General features: G+C 32.5%; 1 protein-coding gene across 1 annotated transcript in view; it reads left to right on the forward strand.

Moving 5' to 3' along the window:
* Positions 1–5,207: 5,207 nt before the first annotated feature.
* LOC129958146 (uncharacterized) overlaps positions 5,208–17,145 on the forward strand; it is a 270,882-nt gene continuing 258,944 nt past the window's right edge. The window contains exon 1 of the mRNA XM_056070364.1: positions 5,208–5,568. Within this exon, the coding sequence (XP_055926339.1) occupies positions 5,533–5,568 (36 nt within the window). The 5' untranslated portion in view covers positions 5,208–5,532. The remainder of the gene's footprint in view (positions 5,569–17,145) is intronic.

Consider the following 17,145-nt stretch of genomic DNA (forward strand, 5'->3'; position numbering starts at 1 on the left):
GTCTATTCATAAATGAATTTCATTAGCCATATTTTATTTGAAACTGACATTTAAGTGCCATCGGGGCGAATTTAAAAAAAAAAATTATTATGACTGTAAACTGAGTAATGTGAAAATCGTCACTTGAAAGAAAAGAAAGTAGGGTTATACTAAACAGTAGCCATTACACAGGTAGCATTCTTCCAATAAATTCCGTTATCTAAAAATCATTAAATAAAACAAGGAAAAAAAATAGTCGTACAAACAGCGATATATAAGAGACATAGCAGAATTATTTCTGTAATCTAAGCGATCTTAAAATCGTTGTACATAGGATGCAATGGCTGTTGAAATGACTCAGCGAAGATAAGCCGTATTAGACTACCCAAGCCTGAAACGTAATTAAGCTCTCATATGTAAAACTAGAGGCTAAAAATGGATATTTTCTTTTAAATACATTGAAATAAAATCAAAGAATTTCGTATGTTTAAACAAGGTATGAAAAAATAAGGCCCACAATCTTTATTCTGTATCTCATAGAAAGTGCACAGTGAAAAGACATGTATAGATACAACTTTACCATGAAAATTATGCACCGCCTTTTTCATTACAACTTTCTATCTACTTTATCACAATATTTATATGTACGCCCATATAAACAGGCAATTACTAGGAGTTTAGCTCTGGAAGGTATAGTCTTATCACTAACTCTCCGACCCACCCAAAGTCACAAGGATTAAAACTGAATAACCGGACCACCACTACAGTAACACTGGCGGGAACTGAGGTTGAGTCCTAAGGGCCATTACCGGTCACGGTACAATCCTTCCCTAAGAAAGTACATACCGTCATCGATGGGAGGAGCCAGACCTCCACCTTTTCGTATATTCTCCAGGGTGGCGAGAACCAGCCACCATGCCGGAAGCTTCCCATCCTCAATTACGAGGTGTCCCCTGGGGGGTGGAGAACCACCCAGATTACAACTTCACTGCTTCACGTGTACCATCAAATGAAGTTTTACGTTCGGAAATACATTTTTGTTGGATATTTTGCCTATGCAACGGAGGAAACAATAATCATGCCGAAGAGCTCCGTTTCGCAAGACATTCTTTCCTTTTTTTCCTCAAGATATTCTTTTGTGAAATTCAAGCGTCTTCTTTTCCACAGCGAATCAGATCCCTGGCTTCTAGAATTTCTGACTGAAGAGATTTGCTTGCCAACAGTGGTATGTATACCAGGCTCTCTATAGAACTAAAATATGATAGTACCATCCCTTTTGATATTTTTATAGGGCAAATATTTCTTTTCGAAGCATTTATTTTCAACTCTCAAAGCAGAAGAGACTGACCTCAACAAAAAATATTTGCATTTTCTGCCTTACAGAATTGGATATTTTAAATACAGTTCTTTTATTTACAATAGAGTTATAACTGAATAAATAAACATGTAAATAAAATAATATAGTATAATTTGTTGCATTTTTCCCAGTTAAATGTTTTTCGTCAATTATATAAAAGAAAAATGTACATAAAGTATGTGATTACGATGAAAAATCGATTTTCGTCAAAAATATTGAGTGCATTTAAATTTATTATTCGAATGTACTATTATTTAATTAATGCTGGGCATATTTTTTAAAAAAACATTTGGGTTTTTTTAATTTCTTCTTTAAAAAGTAATATTGATTTTATATTTGCATAATTAACATTTTAGTGTTATTTTATATCTTTAAAATCTATTTTCTTAAATTCTAAATTCAGCCAGATCTTTTTACGAAAACATTTTTATATTAAAATCCGGGGCATATGTTTTATTCAAACTTAATATAATACTTTTTTATTATGTTCTATTGCTGCTGAATTACAAGATAACCAATCTATTCTTCTAAAAAAATTTCAGAGTTGTTTTAATGTAAAATATCGAAACATTCACATTATTTATTAATCAAACCGCAGTATTTAAAAATCTGATAGAAATACAACTTATTTATTAGTTCAAGAACAAGAAATATATTACTTAGATTGATCATGAGAGTATGAGCAAATCATTCGATGAACTTTGAAACTACACGGAGTTTAATATATATACATCTATTTTACTATACTATATTTATATTTCTTTTTTTATCTAAAAAAAACTCCTACATTTCTCATAATTTTTAAAGTGCTTTTGACTTTTAATGATACAATTTTCTTTCATAGGTGTTTTTTGTCAATATATTTTATGCAAAAACTCAAAAATATATTATGATATTTAAAAAAAATTTCATCCCAAATGCAATCACTTGCCTTAAATAGACAGTTACCAATACACGATGAAGGAAAATATAGAAAGTACTTTAAAAGTTTTAAAGACGATCTTTATATTTCAAATTTGTTAAATCAGTTAACTTTTTCATAAGTCACATGGGAAATTTTCTTGAACTAAGCTTTTACTTTATCAAGAATTTTTTTTTAAGCATCGTGTATTCTTTTGAACAGAAGAAATTCTGATGAGCAATTAGATCGCTTCTCATAACGAACTCTGAACAACAGTTTAGTATTTTACTCAAACATTTCTCTTCTAGGGAACATGTAAGTCGAATGAACCCGAAGAAAAAGATAATATAGCTTATGGTACTATACATCGAATACAAGAGGTTTGCGTTGCATAGCACCAAAAAAGAGGATATCAAAGCAATGCTAATGAAACTATGTCTGGTATAGAATCTAAGATTGGAATTCATTCATTTTGGCAGAAGAAATTATTTTTCTCCCTTGTTTCGCCACCAATAAAGAGAGCCGTGGTGGCCTGGTGGTAAGGTCTCGGCTTCGGAACCGGACGGATTCAGGTTCGAGCCCCTATTCCACTGAAAAACCGTCGTGTAAGCGTATCCGGTGCGCGTTAAATCCGTCGGGGTCTAAAGACCTTCCCCTGGCGTGGCGTGGTGTGGAAGTTTGGAGAGGAGAATGCTAGCTCAAGTGTCGTCCCGTCATCTGACTGTGGTTGAAAATTACTAGGTCCGTTCCAAAATAAATCTAGTGTTGATTTAAAACGGAACGTTAATGTAGCTGAACTAAACCTAAACCTAAGCCACCAATAGAGAAATAAGTTAGAGAGAAACAACCTGAGTAGTGTGGAAGTAAAGTCACATGTTTTGATTCGTCCATCAGTTCCTGGTATGTATATTGATTGCTCTAATGAGCACAATAATAAGTCATGGGAGCTTCATTCATTGGTAGGGGGAATGAATGAATCCAATAACTCTTAGCTTCCATTTCGATTGATTTTTCATCAATCTGATCTTCTTTTTAATTTGGACTTTTTTAATGAATTATGACCCACGGGATCTATGGAAAATGTCTCCTGTAACCTGTCGTTTTATTTATATGATTTCAAGCGCATCTCTTAGAATTCCTTTTTATAAGAGTATGGGGTTGTATTGCATCAAAAAAGAGGATTTCATAGCAAAAACCAGTGAAACTACGTCTGACTTGGAATCTACGATTGTAATTCATTCATTTGGGAGGAAGAAAATTTTTTCCCCCATATTGTTTTGTCATCAATAGAGAAATAAAACAGAGAGATTTTTTATGTAAAATCTGATGATTCAAACCTGAGTAGCCTGGAAGTCAAGTCACAGGTTTATATTCCCCCACCAGTTCCTTGTATGTATATTGCTCTAATGAGCACAGTAATACGCCGTGGAAGCTTCCTTCGCAGGTAGGGGAAATGAAAGAATGCAGGAACTTTCGTTCGCCTACCCTCAATTTACGTGCCGATGCTATGTCCATAATTTTTCATCATATTGATCCTATTTTTAATTTGGACTTATTTAATGAATTATGACTCTCATGATCTATATTAAATGTTTTCTATAACCTGTCGTTTTGTTTGTATGATTTCGAGGACATCTCATAGAATTCTTTGAGACGACTCACAAAAAGGGTTCATAATATTGTGTAACTTTTCGATTGTAAGAAGAAAATACATTGCATACATTAAGTTTCTAAAAAGCAATACATCTTCAGATGAAGTTTTGAGAATTAGGTAGGACATCAGATTTTATTTCCATCTTCTGACCAACGGTCAGAACAATTGTTTATCCACTAAGCCATGAAGAAAATGCCGTAAACTAACAAATCGTTAATCTAACAAATCAAATACTTTTGAAATTTATCTAAAATACATTCTCAAAACAATTAAAATGCATCACCTCGATGATTTCTTTTAGTTTACTTTCTAAGAGTTCCACCTTTTCTAAATGATATAAACTCATTAGTATTTGAAGTTCACCAAGAATTTTTCTTATAATTCGAAAATCAGGCAAAATGATTATAAACATGCAAAATTAGATAAAATGTTTTTTTTTTTCAAATTTGGGGATGTGTGCACTTAAGAAGCATCTCTTGTTGTTGTTACATTTTTAACAAATGAATCTAAATTCCCAGTTATTTAATTCATTCAGGGCAACTTTTCCCTCATAATAACCGAAGAAGAAAATGCACGCATTCTAATAGATATCCTTGGATAGTTTTAATCAAACAAAAGTTTCACTTCATAATATCTATTCATTTTTCTTTCTTGATTGATTTGTTACTGTTCCTTGGCTACCAATATAACAAGAATTTGATTTATGTTAACATTCAAGTTTGAAGCTATCGAAATATATATTTTTGACGCAGCTTATCTGAGGCTAGTTACCGTGGCTAAGACTTGGGGCTAGAATTCCAATCTCCAAACTTCGTCACCCAATCAAACATTTATCTTAGGATTGCAGATTCAACATGCACCTGTCTCACAATGAAGGCAGGCCATAGTTGGAATCGAATCTCGAACCCACGATTCTCTTATCCAGAGCGGAAAATAATTAGTATTTCATTCTGAGACCATAAAAAATTATTGCTTGATTCTCATTTCTCCATATATATATTAATTTGATTGAATTTAAAATGGATTTGTTCATATCCTTAACATTCTTGAATTCTAATGAAAGGATCCAAGACCTGAAAAGAAGAAAAAAAAATCACCTTATTTTACAAGGATTTAAAATAACTGAAATATATGACCAAAATTTTTCTAAAATTTACATAGATTTAGGCAGAGAGTTTTCATTGCGAAACCAAATTTCTTACAACAATTCAACACTACACTACTCACTGTGCCAGTTTGTGACTATGAGCTTTCCGGTTACAGTGAAAGGGGTTCAACAGCATCGCATAACTAAATTGAAAGCAAAAAATTCGGATAGTTCCTCAATAGTGAATGAAGCTGCATAGCTGTTTGACAGTAGTAATTACGTTTAATATGTTTCATATATGGCTGTTTTTGTAGCAACCTTATAAATAGTTAAAGGAAATAAATCAATATACTGAAATGTTTTCGATTAATAAAAATGACTAACTTCTCTCGTCAATAGACATAAAGTTGGATACTATGCAAGTTTTCTTTAATAGATTTGAACTGCATTATTGGGAAGAAACTGCCACTTTGAAAATAAATCCTAAAATGCGTAAAGGATTTGAAACCTCTTTTGTTTTCTGACTGTTGGTTAACCATGGTTAAAGAGTTTTCATGATGAAAAGGCACGATTCTTCAACCAAGAAACAGGTAAGTTGCATTATCTACTATTTATGTTAATATTTCTTCAATATTTGATGACAGAGTATCTTCTACTACAACCAAATATATAATTGTCTGAAAAGTTAACATGTTGCAGTCTAAACCATATTAAAGCAGAAAAGAAAATGTCGTGCCTGTTTTAAGGAAATAAAGATAATAATAACCTTAAGATACTACATTTATTATGTTACGCAACATTTATAGAGATTTCTTGGATCTGTTTCCCGAATGCAGCTCCCATAATGTCATGCTATTGCTGAGTGCAAAAGTGGTTGAGTTTTAACTTGAGCCTTTTGGTGTATTTTTCAATAACATTAAAAGACATTACTTTTAAGCATTACATATTCGATGGTTAGTGAATCTTGAATGTCTTTTTTTCCCTTCTTTGCGATGGAATGTGTGCCCAGAAATATAGCGTTTTGACAGTAGAGGAGGCTGTTTATATCAGGATAAGCTGGTGAAACTACTGTTATTGTAGTGGTAGATCTGCACTTTGACAACCATGACTATCAAACTTATCAAGTTTTGATTTTTTTTAACGTGTTAATACCGAGCACAATTAGGGTAGTCTTATTTATTGAAATTTACCATACTCCGACAATGTGGAGTTTGTAAAAGCATTATTAATGGATATTTTCAGCATCGTGTGCTGTCTTCAAAGTTTATTAGCGCTTCGACAATGGACCATTCTTCAATTTTAACCCTGCAGTAAAAGATTTGTATATCCGAAATTTTTAAAGAATACTGTCTTCATTTTGATTCTTGAATATCTGCAAGCAAATATTTCTGTGAGCATAAATTGTCTTAAGGTATTTCTCTTTCAGTTTCATAAGAAATTACTTTTGAGTTGCGCTGTTTATTTATGAGTATATATTATAGATAAGAATTGTTTTAAAATCCCAGTTTTAAGGCCAGCCCTTTTATAGATGCATTTTGCTAATGTCTGCTTTCAAGGGGTATGCAGGCAGATTTCAAGGTTCTTTAATATTATTTCTAATTTTATTTCGATCATGTATTCATTTTGCACTAAAATGATAGCTTCTGGCGTTGAACTACGTGTCTGTAGAGTATTTTAGAAAACTCACGTGTGTATCATTTGTAAAAACCAAGAATTTGATCTCTGAATATAAGAGAATATATTTTAACTGGAAAGTAAAAACAACACAATTGCACCTACGTTACTCGCCAGTTAATTCAATGTACAATTTATACATTGGCTGCATGAAATTTAAGTTTAATTAGGAATTTAGCCATTGCTACATTTTAGGGCTATAGAATTATTAAAAAGAAACCTTTTCTAATTGCAATGAGGTTACCAATGTTTAAAGTTTACTTTCTTTACATTATGTTATTTTGCCTTTGGACAAATTGGGTGCTTTCGGTACTGTTTTATATAATATTGGTTAAATGTTCATTATATAACTTGCTTCTGAAACCTTAGTTTTGTCTTCTACTATTTGCATAATATTTCCGATTCGCATTTGAACAAAATGTTTTCTGGAAACAATGAACAGATATGATACAAGAATCCTTGAATACATTAAATTGACTTTGTTTGTGTAGAACATCAATATTCTTCAAAAGACGGGAGGAATAAAGTGCAAGCAGAGTGTAGAGTGCGGTCAGTTAATTTCTTCATTCTGTATAGCTTTAACAGAAAATAGTCTTAAGATTTTATAAGTTTGTTCTTATCATAATTCAGATAAATTAAGTATGCGGAAGCAAAATTCAGTGATTAATAATACACGAAAGAAAATCCTTTTTCCGGAAAAAGTTATTCCAATAATAATTCGTTGAGATTTCGACCTATTTAATGCAGTTCTCATATCTTGCAATAAATTTCTATTGACATTTTTTGCCAAAAGAAATTCTATTGTTTTTAATCGAACTATTCTACTATTGAATTTTATATACTATTATCCATCTGAATTTTATTCTACTGTTTTTAATTGAAGGGTCTTACCTATATAATAACTAAAAAGTAATTAAAATATTTAAAAAACAAAATCCAGGTGGGCACCAATCAATCTCTCCATCTCATAGCTCAGTGGATAATCTTCCTTTTTCATTACTATATATCAGTAACATTTTACTTTAGGGAATCTAATGAAAATTGCTACCTAGGACAAGAAAAGCACGTTAACTTCTAACAATCAACTTAAGTAGTCCACACAACGGGACCTCAAAAGAAACCGCTCGGAAAATGCAATCTACGAACGGCTGTTTGGGTCCCCATAGCTTCTATAAAAGACTTCGTGAAAGGAAATCAATTTCAAGAGCTGTCTCCCGAGTCTATCATTCTGGCAGCTTGGCGCAAGGTTTTATTAATGACCCAGAGATGCGGCTTAGGAGGGAAAAAATAAGTTTCTCGGAGATGCTGCTCCTGTAGAACGCCACACTGTATCTCCCCGATTCCTTCTCCTTTTTCTTAGTCATGATAGAGCGTGGCACGAGGCTGTAAGTAATGAGACAGAGTCGGTGGCCGTTTGTCCATTGGGAATGAACAGATGAAACACCCCTTGCGATTACTTCATAACATAATTATTTGTTTTTGATGTGGAATCATAATTTACAAGTAATAGGAGCACTTAAACAAAAGATCCATCCAGATTTCAGAACCAGTTTTTTAAAAAGTACTGAGACGGATCTACTCATGTGCTATCATTTTTTTAATGAAAGAAAATTATCTTTGGTACGTTTAAACGTCGCTTTGGTGGCTTAGACGTAGATTGCTCGCCTAGTATGTGGAAGACGCGAGTTTATGGCTCGGAAAATCTAGTTCACGCTTTGTTTTGAAGGACACGTAATCATTTGCTAGAAATAAAGTCAATACCATAAGGATTGAAAGAGCAAGTATCGCATATGTGTTACTTCACCAAACTAACTCATCTTTAGGTCTCCGCCTCCTCATCTGAACAGAAGAGGATCGGTGGGAATTAGTTTATTCAAATATTATTTCCAGTTAAAGGTATGAAAGATTCCAATGAATGCCGTAATACTTATCGCTGTTAGACCTTTCCTTATATCTTGCAAATTAAACTCATTAACATTCTGATATTCGTACTGCAGGCATTTAAAGTAGAATCATTCTGACCTTCTCATTTACTTATACTGGATAAAGCATAAAATACTAGCGTTCATCAAAATATCTATGCATCTAAGTAGGGGATGTAGACATAGAACTAATTTTATGAGTGAATATTATATAATATGGTAACTTCTTGACATGCCAACTCGTTAATAATATTTCTATTATCTACTTGTTGTGTTACATGAGTTTTAATTACTATTATGAAATGTCATTTGCTAATTGCTAGTCGAATGAGTCTTATGTAAAGTGGAATTTCCTTTCTTATCAAAAATATTGTTGATCTTGTCAAAATCAGTTGATTTAAAAAGTGTAGAATGTGAACAAGAATTTCTTATTGGAAGAAATAATATTAATGTTGCTGGATTACAGTTTTTAACGAATCATTAATATATTTTCTTTATAAGATCAATGATGAATGGTGCAAGTAATGCATATTTATGAATTCTTAAGTAAAATGAAGTATAAGTCCAGTGGTTTAAATACTTCCGATTTCGTTTAACATAAAGCAGCTCTTATTACCTTATTTGAAATTCATATTTATAAATGATAATCAAAGATGGTTACGAATTTTAACTTTTCAAATTAAGAAGAATTATTTATCGATGAATAAAAAGTTATTTTATATTTAAAATTATAATATTATACAATTGGTTGTAATTACTATCTGTGCTTCAAATATAGTTACTTTTCCTGGAAATTTGCATATCAAAATAGCGTAATCAAAGAAATTAAATCATTGAATCTAAATGAAATAGTATTCAACTAATTACCAAAAAGATTGAAGTAAATAAAAATTTATTTTTTACGTCGCTGCAAGCGCCCGAGTTTTGGATTGAACCGCATTTGTAAATAGCTTCATTTTAGAAATTTAGAAGAAAGGTACCGGAATTGTGTCCATCGAATCCGATATTGATAACCGGTTTTATAATTTTTCTCACTTATGACGTGAATGTGGACTTTTTTTTTCTTTCAAATGTAACCCCTTGTATTTCTCCAGAGGCAAATTTAACCTTCTATTCGAGGAACACGGTGGCCGAGTGTTAAGGTCTCGTCTTGGGAACCGGAAGCTTTAGATTCGAGACTCAATTCCAACAAAGAACTGTCGTGTAAGCGGGTCTGATGCACGTTAAATCCATCGAGGCTAAACGCCTTCCTGGTGGTGTGGAAGTTTGGAGATGGGGTTGCAAACTCAGATGTCTTCCTAGTCATCTGACCGTGGTTCAAAATGAGTGTTACGTCATAGCATGCAAGAGCGCCACCTACAACAAATGTGATCTTGTTCATTCGAATGCTGTAACCCGTTGAAAGCGGTTGCACAAAATAAATCCTGAATAACTACATAACGTCATCCGTATTTTCTTCTAATACATCCATTTTTAATCGACGATAACATTGGTCAAAAGCGAGCCGGAGCAAATACCATGGATAAAAAAGTTGAAAAAAGCGATGACCAAGAAGCGGTTTCAGAAAAGAAACTAAATAAACTGAAAGGCTCGATAAAAACTACTTTGAAAAGAATCGAAAGTTTTAATGCCGAAAAGTCAGCTTCCAAGGACATTAACGCAATGGAATTAGAAGTGAAATTAAGGAAACTTGGACAATTGCAAGCACAGTTGGACAAGATATCCGAACAATATTGCGGTATTGAAACGTCGGAAGATATAGAAACCATCCTAGAAGATATTGATCAAATAAATATACGGATTGAAGAAACAGAGGTAGGTCTGAAATTGCTATTAAATTCAATTAAAGATGAATTTAAAATTAACCCTGTTTCAAAGGATAATGCAGTAACTAAAATCCGACTACCGGAAATTCCATTACCAGAATTTTCTGGAAAAATAGCTGATTTTGCAAATTTTAAAAATTTATTTGTTAATTTAATTAGCAACAATGAGCAATTAAATGATTCTCAAAAGCTGTATTATCTCCGTGCATGCTTAAGAGGAGAAGCTAAATTATTAGAATCGTCTAGTGATAACTTTCAATCACTCTTTAAAGCATTATCAGATCGTTATGAAAATCAACGTCAATTGATAGAATCTCATATATTAGAAATAATAAATTTTGAGAAAATTCGTAGCGAATCTGCTAAAGAACTGTGTGCCTTAATAGACTGCGTTAATAAAAACATCAGAGCGTTAAAGGTTCTTACATTCGAACAAAATAAGCTATCTGATTTAATGCTTGTAAACATCATTCTACAGAAAGTAGATAAAGAGACAAGGAAGCAATTCGAGCTTTCTCTAAATACGGCAGAAATTCCTACATTTGAAAATTTGATGAAATTTCTAGAAAAGCGAAGTTCTTTGTTAGAAAGTATTAACCGTATTCCTAGTAAATACGAACGTCCACAAAATACGAGCATATTTAAAAGAGCGAAAACACTTATAGTTAATAATAAAAATTCCAATGCTAAAGCTTGTATTTTATGCAAAAACTATCACGAACTATTTAGATGCGTTACTTTTCAAAATATATCTATCGATGCTAGAAAGAACTTTGTTAGGAATAACAAATTATGCATTAACTGTCTTAAACCTCACCCGGGGATCTGCAAATCAAAATATTCTTGCAACATTCCAAGTTGCGGTAAAAGGCATAACTCGCTCATACATGATGAGTCAGCTGAAAATCGCGCTACCACTTCAGATTCAAGGGCACAGGCGAGCGAAAGCCAAACAGATGCAGAAACGAAACCGAAACTAAACGTACTAACCGAAGTATCTGCTTTGACGTTGAATCCGAGAGAGACTAAACAGGCGATAGAAGGGAATAAATCAGTTATATTAAACACTCTTCTTATTTATGTGAAAACTGCAGATGGTCGGAGAGTTCAATTAAGAGGGCTCTTAGACAATGCTTCGACTTTATGTATTCTTCGAGAAGATGTAGCTAGAAAATTGGGAATCAAACTAAAATCAATAAAACAAGGTATAACTGGTATAAATGGAATTACGCAGTTTATTAAACACGCTGCTAACATTGAAGTATCAAATCGAGATTATTCATTTTCACACATGGTGAAATGTTCTATTCTTCCTAAAATAACCGATGAGATTCCTGTATCGAAATTAAATAAATCTGCATTAAATATTCCCTGTTCAATTGAACTAGCTGATTTCAATTTCCACACACCAGGTCAAATTGATATACTATTAGGAAGTGAGCTATTTTTTGAGATTTTAAAACCTGAGCAACTTCGTCTGCAAAATGGAGATGTAATATTACAAAATACTAAGTTTGGTTATTTAGTTACAGGCATTCTTCCCCAGTTACCTCAAAAAGCCAATTGTTATCTCGTAAGTGAACCAAATTTAGATGAGGCAGTTAAACAATTTTTTGAATTGGAATCATTGCCGGGTAATGTTAAAGAAATAACAAAGAGTGAAGAAGAAATTTATTGTGAGGAGCATTTTGTTAAAACCTATAAAAGAGATAAAACTGGAAGATTTATAGTTCAATTACCCATAAAGGAAAATGCCGAATCATTACTAGGAAATTCCAAAGAAAATGCAATCAAGCGCCTAAATGGTATCTGGAATAAATTAAACAAAAATAATACTATGGAAATCTTATATAAGGAATTTATGCAAGAATATGAGAGTTTAGAACACATGGAGGAGATAAAAATTGAAGATGATAGCAATGTGAACTATTACATTCCCCACCATGCGATATATAAACCTGAGAAAACGTCAACTCCCTTAAGAGTGGTTTTTGATGCTAGTGCAAAAACAACAAGTGGATATTCTCTGAATTCCATTTTACTAAATGGAGGTATTATTCAGCAAGATCTTTTTTCCATAGTAAGTAGATTCAGAAAGCACAGATATGCATTTAGTGCAGATGTTAAAAAAATGTACAGACAAATACTGATCGATCCCACTCAAAGAGACTTACAGCGTATTGTCTGGAAATCAAGTGCTGATGGTCCAGTGAAGATTTACAAACTGTCTACAGTAACCTATGGAACAGTTTCTGCGCCATTTTTGGCTACCAGGACTTTAAGAGCTTTAGCAGATGAGGAAAAAAAGGACTTTCCTAAGGCTGCAGATGTGATTTGTTCTGATTTCTACATGGATGACATTCTGTCAGGTGATGCAACGCTAGAAGGTACTAAAAATCTTCAAACCCAGATTTCTGAACTCCTCGGAAGAGCTGGATTTGAGCTTCACAAATGGGTCGCTAATAACTCTAATTTATTACAAAACCTGTCTACCACATCCTATTCATTTTCGAAAGAACAAGGTGTTAGTTCTGTAAAAACATTAGGTATGTTTTGGGATCCAAAAGAAGATTGCTTTACATATAAGGTAAAGATCAAGCCTAAGGACTCTTTTTCAAAAAGGGAAGTGCTGTCAGAAATAGCGAGTCTTTATGATCCACTTGGACTTTTAGGCCCTCTCATTACAAAGGCAAAAATATTTATCCAAGGACTTTGGAAGATAAAATTGGACTGGAATGAAAAATTACCATCTGATGCAATGACAGAATGGAAAAGGTTCTACATAAAACTCTCGGAAGTAAACAACTTCAGAATTCAAAGGTTTATTCTACTTCCTGATGCAGTTCGCATTGAGATTCATGGATTTTCTGATGCATCAGAACGTGCCTATGCTGCTGTTGTCTATTTAAAGTGCTTCACCCAATCTGGACAGTTTAAAACTAGTCTAATATGCAGCAAATCCAGAGTGGCTCCATTAAAGTCACTTACCATTCCCCGACTTGAACTGTGTGCTGCGTTGCTGTTATCTAGATTAGTGAAAAAGATAGTTCCAATTCTGCAATTGCCCATTGATGTTATCTCATTGTGGACAGACTCTACTATTGTTTTGGCGTGGATCGAGACTGAGCCCTATAAGCTAAAAACATTCGTCAGCAATAGGGTTGCGGAGATCCAAACCCTCACATCAGATTGTCATTGGAAGCATGTAAGTAGCAAAAACAATCCTGCTGACATTATTTCTAAAGGATGCAGTGCAGATGAACTCATAAGAAATAAAATGTGGTTTGCTGGTCCAGATGAACTTACTGATGAACCAGTAGACAATCAATCCATGCAGGATTTTGCTTTTGTTGATGAACTAAAATGTGTTGTGACTCTGAATATTAATGACTCAATTCAAATTTTTATGATGAACTCTTTAATCATACAAATAATTTCATAAAACTAATTAGAATAGTTAGCTTTATTTTCAGGTTTATTAACAACACTAAAGCTAAGGAGTCTCGTAATAAGATAAGTAAATATTTAACTACTGAGGAGCTGCAAAAAAGTACTGAATATTTAGCTAGTGTAGCTCAGTTGAGTGAATTTAAATCAGAAATAGATGCACTAAATAAAGGTAAAAATATTTCTAAAACAAGTAAGTTAAGATCTTTAGATCCATTCCTAGATGAAAAGGCATTACTTAGAGTTGGCGGTAGACTTAAAAATTCTGACTTGCCATTTGAATCTAAACATCAGATAATTTTACCCAGTAAACATACATTCACTAAGTTACTTTTTGAGCATGTACATAAAAAATGTCTACATATTGGTGCACAAGGTTTGTTACATCAAATTAGAATACAATACTGGCCCTTAAATGGTAAAGGTATTGCAAGAAAAATTGTCCATGATTGTATTAGATGTTTTAGGCAAAGGCCTAGGGTGTTAGACCAGTTAATGGGAAATTTGCCTTCAGAAAGAGTAACTCCTAGTTCTCCATTTTTAAATTCTGGGGTAGATTTTTGTGGTCCTTTTCAAATAAAGTTTAAAAACCAAAGAAAGGGAATATATTCAAAAGTTTATGTAGCGATTTTTGTATGTTTGTCAACTAAAGCTATTCACCTAGAAACGGTAACAGATTTGACGACTGAAGCTTTCATTGCATCTTTAAAGAGACTCTGCGCCCGTAGAGGCCGCATTGCAACATTGATGTCGGATAATGCATCTAATTTCAAGGGTGCAGCTTCAGAATTAAATCGCTTAAAAAACTAGTTTGTCAGACTAATGAGACTTTAGCCAATTACCTATCCGCAGAATCAATCCAATGGAAATTTATTCCCCCTTCTCCCAATTTCGGAGGCTTATGGGAAGCAGGAGTAAAATCATTTAAACACCATCTTTATAGAACTTTAGCTAACAGTAAAACAACTATTGAAGAATTTGAAACAATAGTAATTCAGATTGAAGGTATACTTAACTCACGTCCCTTAATTCCATTATCAGATAATATTAATGAATATGAAGTTTTAACTCCTGGACACTTTATCATTGGACGCCCAATAACTTCAATACCTGAACCGGAAATTGTAGACATTTCTGACAATAGGTTGTCGCGCTGGCAATATACTACCAAATGTGTTCAAACAATTTGGAAACGCTGGAAAACTGACTATTTGAACCACTTACAGCAAAGAAATAAGTGGCAATTCAAAAAAAAATAATGTTAAGGTCGGATGTTTAGTATTGTTAAAGGAAAATGATTTGCCTCCTTGCAAATGGGCAATGGGTAGAATTTTAGAGATAATTTATGGAAATGAAGGCAGAGTAAGAGTTGTTAAATTAAAAACTAACACAGGTATTTTTACACGCCCTATTTCAAAAATTTGTCTCTTACCAATAAGGGATAACTTTGAAAATTAAGATAGTTGTATATATTGTATGTACATAATAATTGTATTTATATCATGTTTAATATATAAGTTTAATTAATATAAATTTAATATATATTTTGCAATTTTGATGTTCACTTGTAAATATTTCATCTGAATAGTTTATTTGGTTTTAGAAAATGTAAGCTAATTGTATAATTAAAAGTGTTTTGAAATCTTGCATATTTCAACGCCGGGCGGAATGTTACGTCATAGCATGCAAGAGCGCCACCTACAACAAATGTGATCTTGTTCATTCGAATGCTGTAACCCGTTGAAAGCGGTTGCACAAAATAAATCCTGAATAACTACATAACGTCATCCGTATTTTCTTCTAATACATCCATTTTTAATCGACGATAACAATGAGGTCCATCCAAAAATAGCCCTAGTGTTGATTTACAACGGGATGTTAATGTAACTTAAATATTAGCCTTCTATTCTCATTGAATTTGTAGTTTAATATTGCTAAAAAGTGTTCTTTATTCTTTCATGTTAATTTGGTTATTTGCAATTAGCAATAGCAACACCAGTGTCATTATCATTCAAACTAAACAATAAATCCATTGTTCACATCACATAAACTGAATGAATGTAGTAACCAAAATAAGATTTAAAAAGGTAGAAAATTATACAGTCATAACACAAAAGTATGTTTAAAAATATCCGATGATATATTCATAGTTCATTTGATATAATTTTGGTATTTGCGTTCCTCACGCTTCCTTTTACGGTTCATGGTGTTCCTGTTATTGAGTTCGAATGGAAAGCTGCAGTATTTAATTTGTAAAGTTCATTTGAAAATTAATGGTCACAAAGTCCTTTTTTTTATTGCTTTCTTATTGTGATTGCACTGATGGCTATTTATATACTGTGTATATATTGAAGTTAAATACTCTTACTGAAAATATTCAAAAATGCAATTGATATTTTAGTTACTTTAGAGTAATAAAAACATGTCTTTTGGACATTAACTTCTGGACTTCTTAATGTTTGATTAATACGTCTTTTGAATCGAAAATTCGGCAGACGGCTACAGTTTTCCAGCCAAAATAACATAAATTTCATATATCTAGCTTGTCGCATCTCTGAGCAATCTCATTGAAATACACAGAAATCAACTAACAGACAGTCAACCGCTGGCCAACCAACTGACCCAAAATTTAACAGATCTTTAAGTTTCATAAAACCTTATACCGAATTTCATGCATTTAGCTTTTTTTAAGCTATCCCGTTCGCATACATTGGTAAGATAGAAGAACATAATAATTTCCTTTATTCAAATTTAGTCAAAACTTGATAAGATACATTTTTGATGTAAAGATCAAAAACGAAATTTCAACAGCTCTAATTCGTTCTCTAAATCGTCTCACTAACTCCATTTTTGAATTTTTATTTTCACAGACAGGCGGACATTATTTGAAATAAGTTTTTGACTAAGACATGAAGATTCAGTTAATTCAGGGGTCAAATTATTAGACTATTACAAAGTATATGAATTTAATTCTAGTGAATAAGAAATAAGAATTTGATTCTAGTGAATAAGAAATACGAATTTAACTCTAGTGAAATAAAGAAAATTTTGATTCCAGTGATGAATTGTTTCATCATAAATATCATTCGTATTAAGTTATTTTAACCAGAAGTCAGCTGAATTTTCCTCTGTGAAACGCTCTTTATCTCTGTAATTTAAAATCATAAGCTTACTTATTTTATTGATCTAATTAAATTGTTGTTGAAATCTATTTCAAATCAAAGTTTAATCTTTTTTTATAAACAAGAAGTAATTCCCAGTTTAATGAATTTTTTTTCTCATTGACAATGATTTATAC

The sequence above is a fragment of the Argiope bruennichi genome, chromosome X1, assembly GCF_947563725.1.
Source record: "Argiope bruennichi chromosome X1, qqArgBrue1.1, whole genome shotgun sequence".
Lineage (NCBI taxonomy): Eukaryota > Metazoa > Arthropoda > Arachnida > Araneae > Araneidae > Argiope > Argiope bruennichi.